This window comes from Ostrea edulis, chromosome 4 (genome assembly GCF_947568905.1).
Source record: "Ostrea edulis chromosome 4, xbOstEdul1.1, whole genome shotgun sequence".
Taxonomy (NCBI): domain Eukaryota; kingdom Metazoa; phylum Mollusca; class Bivalvia; order Ostreida; family Ostreidae; genus Ostrea; species Ostrea edulis.
Window position 1 is genome coordinate 70,111,265 of NC_079167.1, and position 27,332 is coordinate 70,138,596.

Sequence of the window (27,332 nt, forward strand, 5' to 3'; positions counted from 1 at the left end):
TATATCTTTGATTAAAAAAAAAATTGGAGGGGCTGGATCGACTAAGCAAAATAGGCCGAATCGACCATGGGACGGAACGACATACTACATTTAGGAATCGGGTTCGAGATGCCGTATGGGTATTCACATGCGGAATCTTTATAACTATGTAATTTGTAGATCTAGATGTAAGTTGGACAGTGACAGAAGACTTGGGAAGTCACATAACTCAACTTACTGAGTCTATATACATGTAGTAAAGTTCAAATTACACAAATGGCTTCGTCTATATTACGAAAAAGCTTACAACTTTTTGAAGAAGAGCCACTGAAAGAGAAAGGTGGGGCAATTTATTACTCAGTAATTTACTGACACTGTCACGATCTTATGTTTAGTAGATACTGCACATCAATGATAGCTTTTGCTGCTGGTGTCAGTCCTTTTGTCTTTGTACAAGAATTCAGATCAATACATATTATTAACAGACTATTCTAATCTTGTCTGAGATTCTTGGACTGACGCTTTCTTGAAAAGATGAAGATAACGAACATATCGAACAAGTCCAGTCCAAAGACTGTTTCTACCTACGTAGCTACTTATAGCTACCTAGTTATTTAAACCTACCCCAGGTAGCTATTTTTACCTACTTTTCCTTTACTTGCATTTCGTGGCCAAACGCAGGAACGGCGCAATATGGTGTGTACCAAATTTCATGATTCACTTACAATGACGATGAATGCCACAAAAATATTGGACAAAAAATGATGGCTTTCTAACCTTTCAAATTTGCATCCATAACTCAGTGATTTTTTAAGGCTCGTTTTGGGTCCAAATTTCGTCCCTTTCCCCTCCTAAAAATTGCCATTTTCCCCCAATATAGCTTGCATTTTTCCCAATAATAAAATTATGAAAGGAAAATGTGTTTGAAAAAACAAACATTCGATGTGAATTATATACACAAGACTTAACAAAGAATTATGGGAATGATTTGGATAGAATAGTTGAAAATTTTAGAAGGTTAAAGAAAATTAGAAGTGTAAAATAAAGATAATATAATGTTTGATATGAATTTAAAACTTATTTACGATAAAATTGATTTTTCCCAATTTGACTGAAATGTCGACAGTTTTCCCAATTTGAAAGCCACAGGACCCTTGTAAAAAATGTAGAAAAATCACTGATAACTGCACCCAGTTCCATTTTCTAGGAGCTTAGGGTCAAAGCTACAGAGTGTACGTGATAAAAAGTCTAGAATGTCTTACAAATCTGTATTAATTCTAAAGTATACCTTTATGCATTTTTACATTATAGGTTTTGGGGGGGATTTTTCAGGCATTTCCTCTACATTCTCCACCCTCGTGAAGTTTTCAACTGTACACTCCGAATTTTGCCGTGCACATGCACAACATATTTACATAAACGACTGACCTGTTTAAAAGATGCACCTTAGAAATAGTCTTTGGATTGGACCTGCTTTTATCTATCACTATTAATGCTGTATTGCTCACTGTCTAGGTATTAAAATCCCAAAATAAAGTCACTAAATTTTTTGTTCAACCCATGGAGAGTTCTTATATAATAGTCTAAGACTTGTTTTTCTTTGAGTGATAGGTGGGTAACTGCCCATAGCCACTGGATATCACTAGTGAATAAAACCAGACCACAAGAACTCTTCAATATCAGGAGATAAACAATTCCTTCATGGGAATCCTCATTTTGAACAGAAAATGTAGTGACTGTTTTTATTTTGGGATTTTCATACTGGAATGTTAAGCAATGCAAAATTAATAGTGTTAGAGCTAGTTAAACAGTCAAATAAATTATTTGAAACAAACGACTGTCGCCCAACTAAGTACACATTAATTGCTAGAGCCAACATAAGCTGAATGTAAATTTCCAGACATTAATGCTCCGAGATTCATATAGGCTGCCCTCCAAATATCCAGCTGAGCCAAATCTCAATCGAAATTAAGTTTATGTCTAATTCAGCGTCCATTCATTGACAGATGTAAGTTTTATAGTTAATCATATAGACATTGAATTTAAGATGATTGTTTGATTTTTTAGACTAATGAAATATTCTCTTGCAATTTTACTATAATGCATACTTGTATTCTGCATTTTGATTGGTTGAGTCAATGAAATATATATATAACATCAGTAGTAGAGTGATGCAAAACAAAATACCTGTTGGAACCATTTCTTTGCACATTATTTTTTTTAAATTGAAAGTCATTTGCATGAGAGATAGGCATAGGGAGAATATCAATAGTAGGATGAAGTGTTTATTAGAAATGAAGAATATATGATAACTAACCTCAAGCTGTGTTGAGGTTATCTTAAAATCGTTAATCCGATAAATCCTGTTTCAAATTGTTGCACCAACATTGAATAAACAACCTTGAGTGTCAATCCTTAATTTAAACTCTTACTGTATCATTGATTTATTACAGGTATTTCTAAAGAGAAAAGAAAGCGTTCTGTAAAAGATGACACCACAGATGACTCTTCTAAGCGAGGTGTAAAAAAGCGGAAGAGGAAACACTTCATCAGTAAAGTGAAGACAAAACTGTCACGGGAATCTGCCCTAGGTAAGTAGTAGCATTAAACTACAGTAGAGTCATTTAATATCATCCCCTCACAATGCAGTGAGTAGAATTGGCGATGTAACATTAGGTTCCAGTGTTGATGTGAAAAATGTTGTACGGGAATCCTGCTCTCTGTTGCACCTTTGGATGGCTTTGTTTTCAATCTCTTCATTGTAATTTGCAAAATATGCATTTGCATAACCATGAATTTTGGATGTTCTTGTTTGTCCTAGCTAGAGGAAGGGAATTTACAACACAGCTTGGATAGTTAGAGTCAGGAAATTATCCCCCTCCCCTTCTCAACCCCCCAGTTTTGTTGATGGTTTAAAACATTTTTTTGCATACTCTTGTAGAGACCTACAACAAAACTAAATCCATGGACCACACTGAAGATTCTCTGTATTACATCAACATGATTTCAAACATTGGAGGAAAACCCGATTCAAAGGCAGTAACTACAGTAGGTATTCATTGTCCAGAAACCAAGTATTCAATATATATATATGTACGCTAGCTGTGGTTGTATATGGAACTGCACCGAAATGCTGATTATATTGTCCATTACCATGATGAAAGGTGAAGATAACGAACAGTGATCAATCTCATAACTCCTATAAGCAATACAAAATAGAGAGTTGTGCAAACACGGACCTCTGGACATACCAGAGGTGGGATCAGGTGCCTAGGAGGAGTAAACATCTACTGTCTTGATCAGGTAAACGGAGTTATCCATAGTCAGAATTAGTGTGTCAAGAATTGCCTAATAATCATCATGAAACATGTCAGGCAGTATTTGACCCAATGATAATTTGTGTTGGCAAACTAGATCGTTCTAATGACCATAGAATTTGTGAAATGCTGACTTTAAACCAGACTGTTGGAACCCCTACACCATCAACTTGTTTGTCAGTAGCCTGCTTCGATTTAAAAACTGACCATATGCAGAACATTGCTCTTGCTTATCGAATCAGTTGAGAGATGTAAACACTATATGCAGTTGATAATGGAATATGGGAAGTTGACGATGGAGAAGTTGAAATCATCCCGTTTGTCATAAAGTTGAGTTGTTAGTTTGCCGTTAATATCTAATTTCAATAAAATATCTAAGTATGAAGCAGTATTGGATGACTCTGTATTTTCTTTTATTTCGAGTTTACTGGGATATATCGAATCGAAGTATGAATGAAAATTATCATTGATAATAGATAAAACATTGTCGATATATAATAAATTACCATGAAACAAAGCTTTCATGAGAAAATGTCTTGCTTTCAGTTGGAGAGAAGCCAAGAATTCCCTGATGATTTCATTAAATGTTCAGAAAAACTCATTGTGCCATTATTACATCAACATTAACTGTTCAGAAAAACTTATTGTGCCATTGTTACATTTATAAGAATCATGTGTAATAAGAGTGCCCCTTCTTTCTGCTAGATTTTGTTTTAGAATTTGTAGTTCCTCCAGTTTTACATTTTTAGCCGAGTTGCGTAGCAAATCTCGGTTTTTAAATTTGTGAAGGATGGGTGTCCAGTCTGGCGGCGTCCACAATTAGCTTGTCCGGTCTCCAACTTTCATACTTTTTGGTGCATCTCTGTTAGACTTACATAACATGATCACATCCAAAAGAGGAAGGTTCCTATTTATTTTGAGGTCAAAAGGTCAAAGGTCTCTTTTTCACTCTATACTGTAGATTTGAGTTTGCCTCTAACTTTTATACATGTACTTGCTGGTGCATGTTTATCAGACTTTAAATCCTGATGACATTCAAGATTCATGTTGCTTTTGAAATCCAAAGGTCAAGGTCATTATCGTACTAAATACCTATTTCGGCCATTCAAAGCTTCATACTTATAAACTATATTAAATACATGCATGTTTTTCCTTCGTGAATGCAAGCGTGCATAATTTTATCGATCACTCATGCCTTGACCATATTTACACAAATGTTCAGAACTTTTGAAACAGATGTCCTCAAAACCTACTGGTCTAACCATAAAGTTATATGGATGAAGATATAATGTAAATAAATTATAACATTAACTTGTATTTCATTTTATGCATAAACACATCCACAATTCAATATACAAATCCTTTGTAAACTACAATTAATACAATCATATATATTGTCCACAGAGGTTTGTTATAACTTATTATTTTACTTCAAAGTAAGTATTTTCCCTTCACTTAAATGTTCTGTGTAACTTACTATTCATTTTTACTAAAACAGTGTTCACCTTCACATTCACAAATTAGGGTCATTCCAATGAACCCATTTCAAACTGCAACTTGGCCATACACATCTTTGATGCGTTTTAGCGATTTTCTTTTCTCTAAATTTGCACAGGAATTTTAAAAATCTATCATTTTGTTGTGTGTCATGTATAAAAGCTCTGTGCTTACCATACCATATACACATATATATTCCTCTATACGCAATGTTAACAGGGTTTAAAACTCAATAACTAAACCCCAACCCCTTTTCCAATAATTTTCAGAGAGGGGGATGTAAGAGTGCATCCATGTTGTGACATCGCAAGTTTCACAAGTCTCTATATATATTTCCAAAGTAAGATATTACATAGTTATTTATTTGTAAATTGGATTCACCCACCGACTTATTTGTAAATTAGATTCACGCACTGACTTATTTGTAAATTAGATTCACGCACTGACTTATTTGTAAATTTGATTCATGCACAGACTTATTTGTAAATTTGATTCACACATTGACAAAGTTTGATCCATATGTAGATTTTGGAACACAACAGAAGAAGGTCGACAAAGAGTGATAAGAAAACGGAAACCAAATCAGAGCAGACTCAGTCCATCTTCAGTGAGAAAGACTTTGAAAATTTCAGGAAAGAGTATTTAAATTCATGACACTTAGGATTTTACATGTACATGGTTTTTTTCTGTTGTGAACTGTGGAATATGTACATTAATTCATATGTAATGTATGAGAAATTACATGAAATTGATATACAATTTTTGTAATTGATTTCATAGTATTTTAAATGGGAGATTTCCTTTTTCACAACTGTCATGTTTTTGTGTGTGCAAGTAAAATATGAGTAAAATAAACACAACTAAATGAATTTTCTGTTTATGAATTTATATTTACATTGCCAGAGAATTTAAGCCTGCAATATTAATCGTGACTTGTGTGCTCTGACTTGATCTAGGAAAAGAGGGTTTTGCACAGAAGCGGTAATATTCCCTAATCGAAGCTTCGTGCCTGGTATTTAAATACCAGTGACGTTGAACTTACCTTCATTCCTATTTAAACTCTTATTACGTATTTGCCATTTACATACCTGTGGGATTCCCCAGTACTAAGGGCAAGCCTAAAATATTTTGTGTCCGTACATAGTCTAAACATAACTTTTGAAATCGTGTTAATTTTTCTGAGTATTAGACACAATGTTTTGGGTTGCGAGTGTATCAAATATTTAATATTCTATAATGCTAGTCCAAAAGCTCTTATACTCGTATGCATTATTTTTTACAACCATCTGTACATAACTCTGACCACAAAACAAAATATGGGAGGTTTAATACGCATTAATAAAGTTCAACAAAATTCCAAGTACATGCACCTGAAAACATTGATTACCATGACAATTTTCTACTGGAATACATATTGTCTTATCCATTCAAACTGTTAACGCAAAGCCTAGGAAATGTAACAAGCAGATTTTAAGCGTATTGCTTCTCAAATAAAATGTCCTGCATGATTTTGGATCTTCACCCAGTAATCTGTGGTAGTCCAGTCTATTTCAGTTTTAAGAAGACTACACGTAGCAATATGTCCCCACCGCCGCAAATAAAGGTGCAATCACAAAAGTCTCATAACTCCTGTAAAGTTTGTAGAATAAAAATGGTGGCGCAATATGATCAACTGCATATGGTGACTAACAATCTTACAAAATTTGAACAAAATCCGTTGAGTGGTTTCTGAGGAGTTATGTCCAAGAAGTGTTCCTATAGTGTGGCATGTACAAATTCAACAAAGTCCCCCAACTCCTGTAAAATTTGTCGAATCAAAATGGCGGCACGATATGATCAATTACTGTAACATATGGAGAACAAGAGGCGCATGGGCCACATCGCTCACCTGAGTCACCTTGGCTCGTATATTTGATTAAATATTTTTCCTATATATTCACATGCAAAACTTTGATCCCTATTGTGGCTCCAACGTACTCCCGGGGGCCACAATTTTTACAAAATTGATTCTGTACTATGCCAAGAAGCTTTCATGTAAATGTAAACTTTTCTGGCCAGTGATTTTTCAACAGAAGATTTTTAATAATTTTAACTATATATTTGTATGTAAAATTTTGATTTCCTACTGTGGCCCTATCTTATCCCCGGGGACCATGATTTTTACAAACTTGAATCCGCACTATGTCAGGAAGCTTTCGTGCAAATGTAAACTTCTTTAGCCCAATGCTTCGAAATTTTTTTAGAGATTTTAGCCAAGTTGCAACAAAGTTGAACTCGGCTATTGATTTGGTGATGCGGGCGGGCGGGCGGTTGGGTGTCAACAATTGGTTTCCGGATGATAACTCGAAAAGTTTACAATCTAATCAAATGAATCTGAGATATTGTTGGGTACCAGGTAAGGAAGACCCCTATTGATTTTGGAGGAAAATGAGCAAAGGTCAAGGTCACAGTGACCGAAAATAGAATGAAAATTTCAGGAAAATTTGGTTTCTGGATGATAACTCCGAAAGTTTAAATCCAAATCAAATGAAACTTTGATATATTGTTGGGTAACAGGTCAGGAAGACCCCTATTGATTTTGGAGAAAAAAGGTCAAGGTCACAGTGACCGAATATAAAATGAAAATTTTAGAAATATTTGGTTTCTGGATGATAACTCAGAAAGTTTAAATCCGATTCAAATGATACTTGAAGATATTGTTATGAACCAGGTAAGGAAGACCCCTATTGACTTTGGAGAAAATAGGTCAAAGGTCAAGGTCACAGTGACTGAAAATAGATTTAAAATTCCAAAAGGATTTTGGTTTCCGGAGGATAACTTGAAATTTTTTAATTTGAATCAAATAAAACTTGGATATATTGTTGGATACCAGCAAAGCAAGGCCCCTATTGATTTTGGAGAACAAAGGTCAAGGTCACAGTGACCGAATATAGATTGAAAACTTCAAACAAATATGGTTTCTGGACAGTAACTCGAAAAGTTTAAAACTGAAATTAGTTCTTCACAATTATAAATATACCACGTCATTCCTGACTTTACAATGTATCCCATGCAACTCGGCTCATGCACCCCTGGGTGTATATACTGATTTTTTAAAAATATTTATTACTTATGTAAAACTTTGATCCCCTATTGTGGCCCCATCCTAACCCCAGGGGTCATGAGTTTAACAAACTTGAATCTGCACTATGTCAGGAAGCTTTCATGTAAATCTCAGCTTTTCTGGCTCAGTGGTTGTTGAGAAGAAGATTTTTCCTATATATTGGTATGTAAAACTTTGATCCCCTATTGTGGCCCCATCCAGCCCCCCGGGGGGTCATGGTTTTAACAAACTTGAATCTGCACTATGTCAAGATTTCCACTTTCCTGGCCAAGTAGTTTTTGAGAAGGAAGATTTTTAAAAATTTCCCTATATATAAATGTATGTAAAACTTTGATCCCCTATTGTTGCCCCATCAGCCCCCCCCCCCCCCTTCCCCCGGGGGACCATGATTTTAACAAACTTGATTCTGCACTATGTCAGAAAGCTTTCATGTAAATTTCAGCTCTTCTGGCCCAGTGGTTCTTGAGAAGATCTTTAAATTACCCCACCCTATTTTTGTAATTATCTCCCCTTTGAAGGGGGCATGGCCCTTCATTTGAACACACTTGAAAGCACTTCACCCTAGGATGCTTTTGGCCAAGTTTGGTTATAATTGGCCAGTGGTTCTGGAGAAGTCGAAAATGTAAAAAGTTTACAGACGACGGACAACAGGCAATCAGAAAAGCTCAGGTGAGCTAATAATGTTACAAAATTTGAATATGTTTTGTAGGAGTAGCGTCCACAAAGTCAAGTGGGACGGACACCAGCATTTCTACAATGTATGTCCAATTCCGTGTTGCAGGAGAGGATAACAAGATTAGTTGCTAATGAATACCAAGTGTATCATGTCGATTACCACAGGAGGTCATGAATCACAGAAGACTTGACTAAACTCATCACAGTGATAATTGTTTTTTCAACCTGCACAACATTATCTTTATAGCTACAATGATGTTGAGAACCAGGGACAGTTGCATCAATGCAGCTAAGTGAACCCTAGTTTGTATACCCATACATTTCCTCAACAAGTATACCGGTACTTCTTTCTAAAAGAATTCTATAAGGTATTTTGTGGATATCTTCAAATTCTGTGAAACTTTCAAATTAAACTAAAAGTCCCTGTTAAACATATATAAGATCTATCAGGCTATATTAAATTAAAAATCACCAACATATAAGAGATCTATCAGATTGACTGTACCCACACAGGGATTCATTTTTAGCTCACCTGAGCTAAAAGCTCAAGTGAGCTTTTCTGATCACCCGTATTCCGGCGTCCGTCCATCCGTCTGTAAACTTTTAACATTTTTAACTTCTTCTCAAAAACCACTGGGCCAATTTCAACCAAAGTTGGCACAAAGCATCCTTAGGTAAAGGGAATTCTAAATTGATAAAATAAAGGGCCAGGCCACCTTCCAAGGGGAGATAATCAAGAAAAGGTAAAAATAGGGTAGGGTCATTAAAAAATCTTCTTCTCAAGAACCACTGGGCTAGAAAAGATGAAATTTATAGATAAGCTTTATTAGGTAGTGAAGATTCTAAATTGTTAAAATCATGGCCCCTGGGGGTCGGATGGGGCCACAATAGGGGATCAAAGTTTTACATACAAATATATAGGAATTTTTTTAAAAAATCTTCTTCTCAAGAACCACTGAGCCAGAAAAGCTGATATTTATATGAAAGCTTCCTGATATAGTGCACATTCTAAATTGTAAAAATCATGGCCCCCGGGGGTCAGATGGGGCCACAATAGGGGATCAAAGTTTTACATACAAATATATAGGAAAAATCTTCTTCTCAAGAACCACTGAGCCAGAAAAGCTAAGATTTATATGAGAGCTTCCTGATATAGTGCACATTCTAAATTGTTAAAATCCTGGCCCCCAGGGGTCAGATGGGGCCACAATAGGGGATCAAAGTTTTACATACAAATATATAGGAAAAATCTTCTCAAGAACCACTGAGCCAGAAAAGCTGAGATTTATATGAAAGCTTCCTGATATAGTGCAGATTCTAAATTGTTAAAATCCTGGCCCCCGGGGGTCGGATGGGGCCACAATAGGGGATCAAAGTTTTACATACAAATATATAGGGAAAATCTTTAAAAATCTTCTCCTCAAGAACCACTGTGCCAGAAAAGCTGAGATTTATATGAAAGCTTCCTGATATAGTACAGATTCTAAATTGATAAAATCCCGGCCCCCGGGGGTCGGATGGGGCCACAATAGGGGATCAAAGTTTTACATACAAATATATAGGAATTTTTTTTAAAAAATCTTCTTCTCAAGAACCACTGAGCCAGAAAAGCTGATATTTACATGAAAGCTTTCTGATATAGTGCAGATTCAAGTTGTTCAAATCATGGCCCCTGGGGGTAGGATGGGGCCACAAGGGGGGGATCAAAGTTTTACATACAAATATATAGGAAAAATCTTCAAATATCTTCTTCTCGTGAACCATTGGGCCAAAGAAGTTCACATTTACAAGAAAGCTTTCTGACATAGTGTAGATTTAAGTTTGCAAAAACTATGGCCTCCAGGGGTAGGTTGGGGCCATAATAAGGACTACGGTTTTACATGCAAATATATATAGAAAGTCTTCTGATATGGACCAAGGTGACTCAGGTGAGCGATGTCGCCCATGGGCCTCTTGTTAAAATGGTTATCATGAGTCCAGCGGACTCCCCTTGTTTATAATAATGAGTCCAAATTTCATTCTTTTAAACAGTCTGACAATCACAGGTATAAACAAACCAAGTTAAGGAAAAAGCTACCCCACTCTAGAGAATAAATATTTCGCATTTTAATACAAGCCATCAACTAATTCACTGGCAGAAAATTCTTACTTTTAGTTCATATTGCAAAATCATTTTCAGATAAAAAATTCTGAAGATCAACTTCATGCAACAGATCAATCAATGATTTGAATTTCGAGAGTGGTAGAATGCAAGTTTTATGAAACCATTCAATTCACACACATAGATAAGTTTATGATCTGCCCAGTTTACGTGTCTGCTAAAGTTGCATACTGGAAGTTTTTATTCCTAGCTACTTTCTTCATGCCATTTTGTTTTTTTCATGCTCCGCGCAAATGCTGCAATAATATAGAGTTATTGAACTTATATTGGCACTCGTTGGCTGTCAAAATGCACGAGCTTGCAATTGCATTTTGACAGCCAATGAGTGCCAATATTCACCAATATAAGTTCAATAACCCTTTTATTATATAGCTAAAGTATTTAGTTGTTAAATTATATCCCTTTTCACTCAAAATACTCCAAAATAGACGAGAATTCATCACTATTGGTATCTAAGGTGAAAGTGTGCAATATCAGCATGCATTTTTTAACTGTTCAATATCAAATCTGTAATATTGATGCATGAAGCAAACTGATTTTGTGAATGGGGTGGGGACATCATAATTTATATTCAGTAAAACATTTTCTTTAAGTAAATAAAACGAATAGTTGTTTTAATCAAATACCATCTCTGTCAGGTTCGGAGGACCATCGTCTGCCATTTTGACTTGTTTACGTCGTTACGGTAACGTCAATATTGAACGCTCATACTTGGAATGTTTTGGGCGCACACAATTTATGCAAAGCAAAGTTAATGTTCAATAAATTCTCAGGATATTGAACACTAACATTCTCTAGATTTTATAATAGACTATTTATTACCTATATAATAAATTTATCACCATTTTCTTCATTTTTCTCAAATCTTAGCCAAGAATAAAGTGTAAGCCATTTTAAAAAAAAATTTCACCTTTAGAATTTTTACCCGTGGTTACTGGCAATGTTATCATTCACATCACTTTGCAAAAATGTTGCTATCTTTCCCTGATTAGGAAGTTTTATATATATATATATATATATATATATATATATTTATATATTTATATTATATATTCTATACAATTGCATCGAGAGATCCACTCTCCTTATAAAATATCTTAAACACTGAATGACACAGCGACTGTGTGAGATTGCATCAGTGTGTATAAGTAGCGCTTTAGGAGCATAACAAAACTTCCATTTTAGGGAAGTCGTGGCCGAGTGGACTTACGAACTGGTTTGACAATCTTGCTAGGCGGTGGGTGCCATACGTCGCTGGTTCGACCCCGGGCTGGGGCGAAAATTTTCAGTACCTAGTTGTGATTATTTAGTGCTTTATATATATATATATATATAAAAGGGTGGAATCGGGAATTCGGGATATATGCAAGGAAATTCTAGTTCCCAGTTTTGTTTACCCGCCGTAATGCCATATATTTATCATTTGGTTTCATTGGTTAATGCAATGCGAGTTGACCAATGAAATATCATAATTCTTCATTCGGAATACCTCGGGTGTGTAGTATGTTCTGGAGCTTAGATTTCGTACAATGAAAACATTTTCATATAATTTCAAAATTTTATGCGTTCGTTGGGATGCAAAGTTATTGAAATCATGCGTTCTGAGCAAATTCAATGCGCAATTTACGCAGGACGCATGTCAATATGAATCACTGCCCACAATCCTGCATCAGTTTTCCAATATATGGATAAACAATTTCTACTTTATATAACAATACAATTTAATTAGATCACAATAGTTTACAACAATTTATGCAAAGTACTGTATAAAATAGCACTGTAAATGTAGTGTTTCTGTCCATCAGTAACCTTGACCTTTTATTGAACTTCCTGGAAGGTCATCTTCATGTGATCCAGAATTCTGAAAGTGAAAGTAGCATATGCTAAAGTTCATTATCCCAGAGAGAAAAAACCCCATCTTTTAATCATGTTTTACGATATTGCAAGATTTGTTCACTTTCTTCCCCTAAAATTAATAACAGTGAATCCACAAGGTGGTGAATTTCTGGGGGCCCAAGAAAACAATTACTGATTAGCACAAAATCATAAAACAATTTACACAGAATTTGCTACGAAGCATATAATATTACTTTCAATGAATGATGAATATAATTGAATTCTTTTGTAACATACATGTACAATTTGATTGGTTGATTGACATTCTTTATGTCATTTGATTGATCTATCTCAAGACATTTTGAGTGCGTTCGAAGTCGCCATTCCTGTTGTTCCTGTGCTCCGTTCTTAGAGTCGCGAACAACAAGAACATGTGCACACAAATGTGTTCTTCGACCACACTACCTACAGAGGTGCACCTCAAACCCGTTCTTGGGTTGCGTACTCAGCATTCAGGACCCACAGGCTATTTGTACTCATGCGAAGAACGCCGATCTCGAACGCACTTAAGGAGTTTCATGCAATACTACTTGCATGCCCTGGGGATATCAAGTTTAAACAGCAAACACAGCATATCATTAAGATTATTATCACTGATTTTACATGTACCTTCTGAACAAACTGTGGATTTACAGCAATCTCTCTGTCCATTTCTCGGATCTTTTCTTCCACATGTATAGCTTTCTGCATCTGCAATTCAACATAAATTCTGAGCTCACATAAGCATTAATAATTGCTAACAAATAACAAAATGTTTCAAGGTTGTTTGACTGAAGATTCAATAACAAACATACATACACAGTCACACACAGACATGCATGTTTACTAATTTTAGCAGTATTTAGAATTTAGTGGTTTATGCAGATTTTAATGGGTAAAAATGCATGATTTATGTTCAAATATAATTCATATGTAAAACTAAAGACCCTTTTTTGGTGCCCCATTCATCAACCTGAACTCAGTACTAAACAATAAGATGGTGTTTCCAGTGTTTAATCTCCCTTTATTCTGAATTTAATACTAGTGTGATGGTGATTACAGATTTTAATTCCATTTATTCTGAATTAAATAGTGTGAAATTTGCAGTATTAATCTCCCTTTATTCTGAATTCTATACTAAATAGTGTGATGGTGTTTAGTATTTATCTCCCTTTATTCTGAATTCTATACTAAATAACGTGATGGTGTTTACAGTATTTATCTCCCTTTATTCTGAATTCTGTAATAGTGTTTACAGTATTTATCTCCCTTTATTCTGAATTCTGTAATAGGGTTTACAGTATTTATTTCCCTTTATTCTGAATTCTGTAATAGTGTTTACAGTATTTATCTCCCTTTATTCTGAATTCTGTAATAGTGTGATGGTGTTTACAGTATTGATGTCCCATTATCTCACCTCTTGATCTAACTGAATTAACATGGCTGCGCTTTTATACTGTTCTGGGTTGTCATGGAAACTAACCATACCATCTTTCTGATTAATTGTGGCAAATATTTCTCCGTCTTCAATCTGTAATGAAAATGATTCCCAATTCAGTTCCCCCCACACTTCAACTCCAGAGGATCTTATAGGCTCAGGATGATGAATTCATTTCATTTATCAAAGAATTCCATTACATTCTGAATTAAAGGGAAAGACAACCCTAACCACACTGTTGCTTTTTATGAATAAAGTATTACTTACAGATATCGTAAATGACAGTCTTTAACAACAAAAATCCTTGCTTAACAATTAAATCAATATCAAGCTATTATGTATTTTAAATTACCAGCTGCTAAGAGAGCGGCCATTGATGTTTAATTTATGACGTCACACCGTCTGTTCCGGTTTATTCATCAGTAGCACTGTAATCATGGCAAGTCATGAACAGTTCAGTTTTGAGCCGTATAGATTTGAGCCCTTTCTTTCGCAAGAAGAAATTGAGAAAAGAAGACGTACAGTCGAGTCGCAGACCAGGCAGACGGTAAACGTTTCTTCATACAAATGTCTCGAACCTCAACTTGTCATTACGCAAATGATGGATCCACAGTTTACATAGTCTTTCCTTTTCAAATGACTTGGTTGGGTCGGGAATTTCGAATAAAAACTTTTTCACATCTCCTCTTTGTATTAGTGTAATTAACTGCTTGACAGGAAGGCATCAACCTATTTATTCGTAAGATCTACCACATGCACATCTTTGATGATCTTAGAATCTTATCAAAACCGGAACAGACGGTGTGACGTCAAAATCATTGATTTTTGTGATCTTGAATACAAAAGAGTAACACATAATGGCAGCCTCTATAGGTCGTGGGAATTTCAATTTTTAACATTTTCAAATTAGTACTGAGGCTTATCTAGGCCGTATATCTACAGAATAATATGACAAAACTTTTATCATATAATTAATCCTATCATTTATCTTGTAAAAATCTTTTGGGTTGCCTTTCCATTTAAAGTAAGATGCATTTCAAGTAAGAATTTCTATGTTGGTTGTATGTTTTACATGCCTTAGAGAATTTTTCACTCATATCAAGATGTCACCAGCTGTATGCAAAGTACCACTTTAAACCAATGCTTAGCACTCGAGGCCCTAGCAGTAAAGGTTCTTTTACGTGCCAACACCTACCATGACAGGACTTCAGTTTTTCACCTGCAAGACCCATGATTTTCACTTCTAAATGCAGAGTGTTTGGAGAAGGAGCAATCGATACCTATGTTTACATCTTGGGTTTGACACAACTATGGCACTAGCAGGGTTCAAACTCACTACCTTCTGATTAAGAAGCAAATGCTCTACCACTGAGCTACTGCGATCAGAGGTTTCTACGTAAGGTGGACAATTTTGTCTTCTGAGTACTATGAGCTTAGGAGCCTGTAGTACTAAATATATTGATTGATTGAATATTGTTTTATGTCCCTCTTGAGAATATTTCACTCACATGGAGACGTCACCTCTGCCGGTGAAGGGCTGCCCCATTTAGTTGCCTCTTACGACAAGCAAGGGTGTACTGAGGACCTATACTAACCCGGATCCCCATGGGATTAGTACTAAATATACATGTAACTTTAAACAATACATGTAGATGCATATATATACTCACAATTGTACTACAATGATAATATAAAACTACAAGTCAATTCACAAAAAGTTCTTACCATGTGTAGAACATATTTTTCTGCTTCTTTAGGAGTGGCCAACTGTACCCGGTTAGCCATATCGGTCAAGGACAGAGTTAAAAATGTCTGAAAAATTTCAGAATCGGTCAAGGACAGAATTAAAAATGTCTGAAAAATTTCGGTACTGAAAACTATTTACATGCACCCATGTTATTTTCTTACTGCTAGTTTTTGTATAACAGGTTTCTTTAAAATGGCGTTATACCCACATGTATATGTCGCGATTCATACCTTTGTTAATCTTTGAATGTTTTTCTTGTATAGCGAGGTAATACACTGTTTTACCAAACCCATATTGTTATCCTAAAGAGAAAATAGGTTAAACATTTAAAGACCTGAATCTCTTTGGCATTATTACATATTCATCAGTAATTTAAAATATGCATGCATAAGTTATGCCTTGTCATTAGATTAATGTACAAAGTAAATACTGGGTTTACCCTTGTGAAAATTTCCTGGTATTTGTTGACAGTCGCTCGTAAATCCAAGGGAGTGTTTGAGCTGTACGACAACGCTAAATCGTGGTACGCCTGACATAGAGGCTACAAGTCACAAAAATCAGTTCATCTTCAAATCGCCAGGTTAACAAGTGATATAGATTGAAATATGAAAATCTAACATTCAAACAAAGGTGACAACACATCATTTCAGTATGTATGAATAATTGTTAGGGTATTTCTCATACAACATTAATGTCTAGATGTTTTAAAACACATCAAATTTAATATGTATCATTTACCTTTATATATCGTGTAACTACTTGGGATATATATTTTGGAAGATTTGGAACCTGCAAGATAATGATATAGATTAAAGAAAATAAAAACGCTAGTACATAATATCGTCGACTGACCAGTTTCAGTGACCTTAGTGATAAACCGCGATTTTCTCATTAATCACTTGGATTAAATATTAATAAACAATACACCTACCTTTAAAGTAATTAAATTTCTTTACTTTCATCCAAATTTTTTTATATTCATTGGTACGTTAATTGCATATATTTTCGTAACAAAACACATGTCACTTTGAGCTCCTAAAACGTTGACGTCACCTATTTCGGTGACCATTGTTAATATAGGTTTGCCAAAAGTTTGTAACTGTAAAAACGTATATACAGGAGGAATGTGCAACTAAACGTCAATTACTAAAATACCATAGGGTAGAATTCTAGACTTTTGGTATACTTTATATTAATTTGAAGGTTTGCTTGAAAAAGTAATAAGTAAATGGGCTTATTTTGGGGGTGCCCATGTTGATTTTTTGCATACTCTCCTTCTAGTAAATCATTTTCGGAAAAAAAATTGAAGACGTGCTCTGTGTACGTTTGCAAACACTACGACGAAATTGATGACGTAATCAACATCCGGAAATTACAACGCGCACAGGTAAACAAAAGGTCACCGATTCTGGTCAGTCACCGAAATAGGGCAGTCGACGATACATTCCTCATAATACACAACAGGCTAATCTTTATTAAACTGACCAAGTTGTCCAGCACTGCTATGAGCTTTCAGTAAGATAAAAAAACAAAAAACCTTCCTCTCACCTTTCCATGTAGAATAAGTGCAACAAGGATGTACTTCTTGTAGGACTCCAGCATGATATGACTGACAGCCATACTGGGGGTAGTTATTGCCTTAAAGAAAAAAACCACATCTCTTAGTCTACAGAATTCTACTGATGAGTTTAGATGATGAGAATGAAAATCTAAGCAGGAAAATTACAGTAAAATGACAATTAATATCAAAATATGATCAGAATTTTTCATGATCAATTCACATGATTTTTAAATTCAGCTTGCCACTGATTGTATCATGATTGTATTATAACATATTGACAGCTTGTCGTGTATACTATTTCATACATAGACAGCTTGTCATACTTACTATTTCATACATAGATAGCTTGTCGTACTTACTATTTCATACATAAATAGCTTGTCGTATTTACTATTTCATACATAGACAGCTTGTCGTACTTACTATTTCATACATAGACAACTTGTTGTACTTACTATTTCATAGACAGTTTGTCATACTTACTATTTCATACATAGACAGCTTGTCATACTTACTATTTCATACATAGACAGCTTGTCGTACTTACTATTTCATACATAGACAGTTGTATTTACTATTTCATACATAGACAGCTTGTCGTGTATACTATTTCATACATAGACAGCTTGTTGTATTTACTATTTCATTCATAGACAGCTTGTCGTACTTACTATTTCATACATAGACAGCTTGTCGTACTTACTATTTCATACATAGACAGCTTGTCGTACTTACTATTTCATAGACAGTTTGTCATACTTACTATTTCATACATAGACAGCTTGTCATACTTACTATTTCATAGACAGCTTGTCATACTTACTATTTCATACATAGACAGTTTGTCATACTTACTATTTCATACATAGACAGCTTGTTGTATTTACTATTTCAAACATAGACAGCTTGTCATACTTACTATTTCATACATAGACAGCTTGTCGTGTATACTATTTCATACATAGACAACTTGTCATACTTACTATTTCATACACAGACAGCTTGTCATACTTACTATTTCATACATAGACAGCTTGCGGTGTATACTATTTCACACATAGACAGCTTGTCGTACTTACTGTTTCATACATAGACAGCTTGTCATGTATACTATTTCATACATAGACAGCTTGTCGTACTTACTATTTCATACATAGACAGCTTGTCGTACTTACTATTTCATACATAGGCAGCTTGTCGTGTATACTATTTCATACATAGACAGCTTGTCGTACTTACTATTTCATACATAGACAGCTTGTCATACTTACTATTTCATACATAGACAGCTTGCTGTGTATACTATTTCATACATAGACAGCTTGTCGTACTTACTATTTCATACATAGACAGCTTGTCATACTTACTATTTCATACATAGACAGCTTGCTGTGTATACTATTTCATACATAGACAGCTTGTTGTACTTACTATAGCATACATAGACAGCTTGTCGTACTTACTATTTCATACACAGACAGCTTGTCATACTTACTATTTCATACATAGACAGCTTGTCGTACTTACTATTTCATACACAGACAGCTTGTCATACTTACTATTTCATACATAGACAGCTTGTCGTACTTACTATTTCATACATAGACAGCTTGTCATACTTACTATTTCATACATATACAGCTTGTCGTACTTACTATTTCGTACATAGACAGCTTGTCATACTTACTATTTCGTACATAGACAGCTTGTCATACTTACTATTTCATACATAGACAGCTTGTCATACTTACTATTTCATACACAGACAGCTTGTCATACTTACTATTTCATACACAGACAGCTTGTCATACTTACTATTTCATACATAGACAGCTTGTCATACTTACTATTTCATACATAGACAGCTTGTCATACTTACTATTTCATACATAGACAGCTTGTCATACTTACTATTTCATACATGTACAGCTTGTCATACTTACTATTTCATACATAGACAGCTTGTCATACTTACTATTTCATACATAGACAGCTTGTCGTACTTACTATTTCATACATAGACAGCTTGTCATACTTACTATTTCACACATAGACAGCTTGTCGTGTATACTATTTCATACATAGACAGCTTGTCATACTTACTATTTCACACATAGACAGCTTGTCGTGTATACTATTTCATACATAGACAGCTTGTCATACTTACTATTTCACACATAGACAGCTTGTCGTGTATACTATTTCATACATATACAGCTTGTCGTACTTACTATTTCATTTATGTACAGCTTGTCATACTTACTATTTCGTACATAGACAGCTTGTCGTACTTACTATTTCATACATAGACAGCTTGTCGTACTTACTATTTCATACATAGACAGCTTGTCGTACTTACTATTTCATACATAGACAGCTTGTCGTACTTACTATTTCATACATAGACAGTTTGTCATACTTACTATTTCATACATAGACAGCTTGTCGTACTTACTATTTCGTACATAGACAGCTTGTCATACTTACTATTTCGTACATAGACAGCTTGTCGTGTATACTATTTCATACATAGACAGCTTGTCGTACTTACTATTTCATACATGTACAGCTAGTCATACTTACTATTTCATACATATACAGCTTGTCGTACTTACTATTTCATACATGTACAGCTTGTCATACTTACTATTTCATACATAGACAGCTTGTTGTATTTACTATTTCATACATAGACAGTTTGTCGTACTTACTATTTCATACATAGACAGTTTGTCATACTTACTATTTCATACATAGACAGCTTGCTGTGTATACTATTTCATACATAGACAGCTTGTTGTACTTACTATTTCGTACATAGACAGCTTGTCATACTTACTATTTCATATATAGACAGCTTGTCATACTTACTATTTCATACATAGACAGCTTGTCATACTTACTATTTCATACATAGACAGCTTGTCATACTTACTATTTCATACATGTACAGCTTGTCATACTTACTATTTCATACATAGACAGCTTGTCATACTTACTATTTCATACATAGACAGCTTGTCGTACTTACTATTTCATACATAGACAGCTTGTCATACTTACTATTTCACACATAGACAGCTTGTCGTGTATACTATTTCATACATAGACAGCTTGTCATACTTACTATTTCACACATAGACAGCTTGTCGTGTATACTATTTCATACATAGACAGCTTGTCATACTTACTATTTCACACATAGACAGCTTGTCGTGTATACTATTTCATACATATACAGCTTGTCGTACTTACTATTTCATTTATGTACAGCTTGTCATACTTACTATTTCGTACATAGACAGCTTGTCGTACTTACTATTTCATACATAGACAGCTTGTCGTACTTACTATTTCATACATAGACAGCTTGTCGTACTTACTATTTCATACATAGACAGCTTGTCGTACTTACTATTTCATACATAGACAGTTTGTCATACTTACTATTTCATACATAGACAGCTTGTCGTACTTACTATTTCGTACATAGACAGCTTGTCATACTTACTATTTCGTACATAGACAGCTTGTCGTGTATACTATTTCATACATAGACAGCTTGTCGTACTTACTATTTCATACATGTACAGCTAGTCATACTTACTATTTCATACATATACAGCTTGTCGTACTTACTATTTCATACATGTACAGCTTGTCATACTTACTATTTCATACATAGACAGCTTGTTGTATTTACTATTTCATACATAGACAGTTTGTCGTACTTACTATTTCATACATAGACAGTTTGTCATACTTACTATTTCATACATAGACAGCTTGTCATACTTACTATTTCGTACATAGACAGCTTGTCATACTTACTATTTCGTACATAGACAGCTTGTCGTGTATACTATTTCATACATAGACAGCTTGTCGTACTTACTATTTCATACATAGACAGCTTGTCGTACTTACTATTTCGTACATGTACAGCGCCTTTTCGTAGTTTTTAAGAGCTGTGTAGATCATTCCTCCATAGTAATAGTACAAGAGAAAATCTTTGGCCTCATAATGACCTCCCTAGTGTAAGAAAAGAGATAGAAATAATAATGACCTCCCTAGTGTCAGAAAAGAGGTAAAAAAAAAAATAGTCATTTAAACAACAACAAGCCGAGTTATGTTTACTTAATCACTAAATGGGTCAGCTTGCTCATTAAATTTCTGCTGATCAGAATCTCAAGACCATGATATATATATCAAAGAATTCATCAAAGCGCTTAAATGGAAATTTTAAAAAGTCCAGGAAATGTAAATGTGTCTTAATTCTAACACGGTTACTGCAAAGATCAAAAGAATGTTGCAGTCATTATTCTGCAATATACCTTCATACGTATTAACAGATTATGAGAAAATTGAAAATGTCTCGCTTGCACTTTGTGTTTTACCAATACAACAATAAAGTTGATAACTGGTTATTCAATTCTATAATCATAAAAACTAATCAATAACATGTTGCAAAACAAATCTATGAATGACTGAAGAACATTTATCATTCAGTATGAATCAGTTGTCTGCATTCCGAGATCGATACACATGTAAACAAACATGTCTATGCACAGACAAGTTAACCCTCTTCCACTTATGTGTCATTTTCTTGGACTTGTGTGTTTTTAAAAAGATTTGATGTAATCCGTCAACATCAAACTAAATTTCAAAATAGATGTACAGTGTAGCATACCCCTAACATCTCACTTTTTTCATCAGCAAAATACACGCAAGCCTAAACTGCCATGATGTCATGAAGTGACCTAATTCGTAGCTGTATAGGTAAACGATCAGCTGTATAATTCTGAGCCGTAGTAAAATAGAAATAAAGTTCTTGTTTTAGTGGATGATGCAGGATAATCTCCTTGGTCTCGAACATACAAATAGATAGGGAAAATCTTCGTCTCAAGAACCACTGGGCCAGAAAACTCTTGAAATGTTGTTTGAAATATTCAATTGAAAACAACGTTTCTCGACCTCAGAGGTTATCCTACAACATGCACGAAAACACGATCTTTATTTCTTAAATAACTAACCTCTTTGCTGACATCAGTGACATCTGTATCTAGAAAAGCTAGAGCTGGCTTCATGTTCTTTGATAATAAGCACAACTGCAGTAAGTTGAACAAAACGATGATATACATGTATTTTCAATCAGTCAATATTTTGATAGATATTTACCTTTATCCATATTTGTCAACAATAAATCTAAAGAGTTTCAATGCATTATATTTTTCAATAAAAGCACGAACTTATCAACCTGTCATACAATGCATAAACATTATAATATACATATATATCTTTTAAAAGCAGATGAATTACAAAATACAAACAATAAATGTCTAGGATGTTTGTAATATACACTGTAAATTTGCTTAGTTATATAGAGAAAAAAATCGGGGCCATGATTTCACTTTGACAGATCGAGAACTTCGAGAGATCGAAGTTCGAGTCATTGAGAGTCAACTGTTCATGATATATATGCAATATAACAAAGCATGGAAAGTAGATTTTCTGTGGTTGTCCATTTTTTGTGGAAATTTGTAGATAGGAAAAATCCACATAAAATTACAATCGCATGTACATGTATGTGTATATATCCTGTATGTGTGTGTGTGTGTGTGTGTGTGTATGTGTATGTGTATATATATATATATATATATATATATATATATATATATATATATATAAAGTAAAAATAAAATAAAATCCAATGCTCAAACTTTTATCTATATATATTTATATATATATATACACACACACACACATACACATGATTATAGGTACAGGTAGGTATAATGCAATCGCAGAAATTCAAATACAGATGAAATTGCAAAAATTTTCAACCGCAGAAAATACCCGCTATATAGTATTACTCCATACATGCATAATATTCATAATCTCATTATACAAATGCTGTAAACATTAATTCCTAAGAGAATACAGTGTATCTATAAATATCATTACACAGACTATAAATTTGAAGAGTCTGAGTTACCAAAGTAATACTAAATGCAGATTCCTTAATGACTCGTATGCATCAAATCATGTAAATATAAATTTGCGTGTTGTCTGTTAATCAAGAGTTCTTACATGTAATTCAACAACAGAAAATTAAAAGTGAGTAATTTTAATTTGTGAGTGGTGTCTCTTGCAAAATTATGCGATAATAAATTCTTTGTGTATATTTAAGAATCTGCAGTATTTCTATTTCTTACTTGACACAGATCAGCATGTATAGACGTAAGTTGTGCAGGAAATAGTTGAATCTTGTTAATGGCTTTCACTAGAATCACAATTCCTCTCATGGGCTGAACAGGAAAATCAAACAGAAAATGCAGAAAACTTTAAATTACTTTCAAGATGCCTGCATTTATCATCAATAAAGAAAATGTATGTCTCATTTATTTTACTTTTGCAGCATGTTTTCTTCAACACGTACCAGCATCCCCTGTCTATTTCATTTACAATGGATTGTAGTTTTCTACATGTATATCGCATAAATTGCTACATGTATCTACGAACCCATCGCTGCCCTTACCTGTTTCTTCTCCACCAAATTTTGAGTAAACTTGTGACATAAATCAGCATCTGTGAAGAACAATTCAACTTGTACTATTCTACAATATTTGATGGATGCACAAATCCAGTCAGCTTTTTTTTCGAGAGAATTTGAACTACAGGTAACAAAGTGTCTTACAGCTGTCTGTGGCATATCTAACATGCTCTCCATTGCAGTCATTAATGAATTCTTGTGTCTGAAGAAATAGCGTCTCAAAGTCTGGGATGCTCGGCAAGTTGTATTTTACACACCTACATAACAAAAACAAGCTTTGTAACAGATTATAATAAGTACTCGTGTCTGATTGGAAACTAGGTTTATCAAGTGTCTCAATTACCATGATGACGTCATATCTCTTTATGAGATTCTATGGTTCTGTATTTTGAGTGCAGCTATATATCATTATTCAACATAGTGGGCATATAAATTCTTTGCAAATGTACTTTTGTACTGAAGAGTCAACATTTTGTTATTTACATGTATACAGTACCTCCTCTCTTCCGATTGCTCGGTTTGCTTTATCTTACCAGATTTCATCTGGTTTATTGAAAGACGTTAAGTCCCTCCCACTTCCAACCCTCCCATAAGATATAGCATTTCTCCTTAAAAACCTCTAATCCCATCGACAAAGTTGATAAATCTTGAAATTGAAAAAGGTCTTCTTCTGCCTTAACCAAAATGTAAAAAAAATTTCCAAAGGAAACTTGAGCTATCACATGTCACAGAAAGTACTGAGAGATAAACAGAGTGATTACCATAAGAATTTGACCATTGTCTTTTAATTCTATGAAAAATCTTCTCATTGACAAGCAATCTTGAGCTTTTGTGTGTCACAGAAAGTGTTATCATCTTATTGATATTGAAAAATTCTAATTCCCATAACTCCGTAACAACAAAGACGGACATAACAAGAATAATCATTATAGGGCACCCGTCATATGACAGGACCCTAATAAAAGTTCAAACTTGAAAATTGCAGGAGATAGTCACACAAACTATATATTCTGCTTGCATCGATTAAAATAAGACTGAATTAAACGTCTTGTCTTTCGTTATAACATATGTGGTGAAAATCAAGTTCCTGACAAACTGACAATTACTATTAATACCATATATTATATAAAAGGTTATGTTTTGGGGGAGTTCACCAACTAAACCATGCTGGACAAACAGGTGAAGACGGTTTAGATAATATGTCCCTAGTTTTTGCTCAGGGGCATGAAAATGTTTATTTTTAAAGATTCCGTGTCCATGTCCATTACCACGCATTAACAATCATGGACATATTTTCCCCAACATTACAGAGCATGTAACATTCTCTTTCTAAATCAAGCCCGTTCTCACATTTGAAAATCATTGAAATGATCATCAGGTCTAATCAAAGCATATCAATACTGTAGTGAACAAAACTGCAATATCAAAATACTCATACAGTGAATTAGGGGTGAAACGATGCATCACGATGCGGCCGAATCGCGATGTAGAGGTCTCGATTCGATGTTTGATTTATTCCGGGTCTGTTTTGGTTTGATACTGTTCTAGAATCATAGCATACATTGCTTTTGATAACACAGTTTCTGATTAGCCAATGAAATTGAAAATTGTCCATTCAACGTACGAGTAAACTTTGCTGCACCAAAATGGACACAGTCAAGTTGAAAAATGCACCCCCAATGTATAAATCATGAGTATAGTGATAGTTCGGCTTTAGGACAAGTGATAAGAGTGTTGCTTTATGTTCAAAGCTTTTTTATTATGAGGAATTTATTTGCAGAGAGCAATAAATACAATGAAACATTAAAAAAATCTTACCATTATAAAGAATTTGGTACATGCTATTGTATTGAATCGAAAATCATCGAATCGAGACTAAAGTATTGAAAATCGAATCGAAAAGGTACTGTATCGTTTCACCCCTACAGTGAATGAATACTCATTAAACTTCACATCGATTAAAATGATGAATGCATAATATCATAAATATAGAATAGATTTATTGAAACTAATTTATATAAAAAGTATATATAAATATATATAATATGTCTTACGATGTGACCGTGTTTGAGGGCGAAGCAAAAAGTATTGGCATTAGTATCTATATCCAAAACAGGACAAAAAACAAACCGAAGTTAGCACGAGGACAGAGCTTTATCAAAGCATCCTAATTTTGGACATTTGATCCGCCTATATATTCAACGCGGGAAATATATCGCAATTGATGTAAACAGTGCATTGTGACGTCATATTCAACGTCGGTATTTTGCAAATTTACAAAAATAGGAGCCATGGCACAAGATGGCGTTAATCGAGGAGTGATTAGGCCTATATATGATTTAAAAAATAAGATTTACATGCTTTTACGGATTTTATGTAACATCTCAGAATGATGTGAACTAGGGTAGACGAGATTCAAAGTGGAGAAATACATGTCCACGCGCTAATATTCGAATTGACGCCATTGGGACCAAAATTTTCAAGTTCCATAGGTATGGTTTAATTTTTCATTAGTTTTCTTTCTATATTTTAATTTTAAACATGTATATATGTGTTACCTATAGGGAGAGCTCCGCTCTCATGGCCCGTGAGAGGGCTTTGCCCTCTAAAAGTGAGAGAATATATTTCTATCTACTAATTTACCGTACAATTAGCGTTACTGAATATTATTATCATTTGGGACGTGCCAATGACAATTTAATGTTTTTCTCGGTCCAACGGTCACACTGTTATGCATATCACAGTGGCAAACAGGTCCAATCGCTGATGTCTGATAGCTAGATTGGTAGAGCACCTGACAGGATATTCAGGGGACCTGGGATCAAACCCCTGTCTGGTCTGCTGCATTGTCTCCCTTTTCTGTTACAATAATTACAATACGTATTTGTTTTATTGAAGGAATAAATAAAGCTTACAAGATGCCCATAATTCCTAGAGAGTGCTGTTGGATATCCAGCGTTGCCAGTACATTGTCCAAATGATTAGCATTCTTTGCCAAAGCCTCTGCACTTTTTCCGATGAATTCACATAGCTGTGAAAAATTTCCTACAATGTACATAAATGATCAAATATGCAATATGGTTTGCAGTGCATATGAAAGTGATACGACCACAATCTTAACACAGTCAACGCAGAGATTATCATGAACTCTTACGTTCTTGTGTTCAGATATAAAAACCATCGCCGGAAACTCACGGACGGTTGCTTCAGTTCTATTAGCCGACGACTAGCGAGACCGACAGCGAGTTTCCGACAATGAACTACAAGAAATTGTATAACACATATGTCAGATGATAGACACCTGAGATATTTACCTTGTGAAGACAAATTTTGTACCGTGTTTACGTATTGCTCCAAGGCGGCAGCCATTTTCCTCGATTTTGATAAGGCCCCCTATCCAATAAATAAAAATTATAACATAGAAAC

The 27,332-nt window shown here is 34.5% G+C and overlaps 2 protein-coding genes across 2 annotated transcripts; one reads left to right on the forward strand and one right to left on the reverse strand.

Moving 5' to 3' along the window:
• Positions 1–71: 71 nt before the first annotated feature.
• Positions 72–5,662, forward strand: LOC125670412 (active regulator of SIRT1-like). Its single transcript, XM_048905551.2, has 4 exons — positions 72–319; positions 2,433–2,570; positions 2,921–3,027; positions 5,319–5,662. The coding sequence occupies exons 1-4, from the start codon at positions 256–258 to the stop codon at positions 5,445–5,447; spliced, it is 438 nt and encodes a 145-aa protein (XP_048761508.1). The 5' UTR covers positions 72–255; the 3' UTR covers positions 5,448–5,662.
• A 6,773-nt stretch (positions 5,663–12,435) lies between these two features.
• Positions 12,436–27,322, reverse strand: LOC125670405 (COP9 signalosome complex subunit 3-like). The gene is made up of 15 exons (XM_048905543.2): positions 27,221–27,322; positions 26,822–26,951; positions 24,051–24,163; positions 23,892–23,941; positions 23,569–23,661; positions 22,387–22,461; positions 21,281–21,385; positions 17,341–17,430; positions 16,531–16,581; positions 16,232–16,333; positions 16,023–16,094; positions 15,771–15,857; positions 14,025–14,138; positions 13,238–13,318; positions 12,436–12,593 (listed from the first exon to the last, which is right to left on the reverse strand). The coding sequence occupies exons 1-15, from the start codon at positions 27,273–27,275 to the stop codon at positions 12,534–12,536; spliced, it is 1,278 nt and encodes a 425-aa protein (XP_048761500.1). The 5' UTR covers positions 27,276–27,322; the 3' UTR covers positions 12,436–12,533.
• Positions 27,323–27,332: the final 10 nt, after the last annotated feature.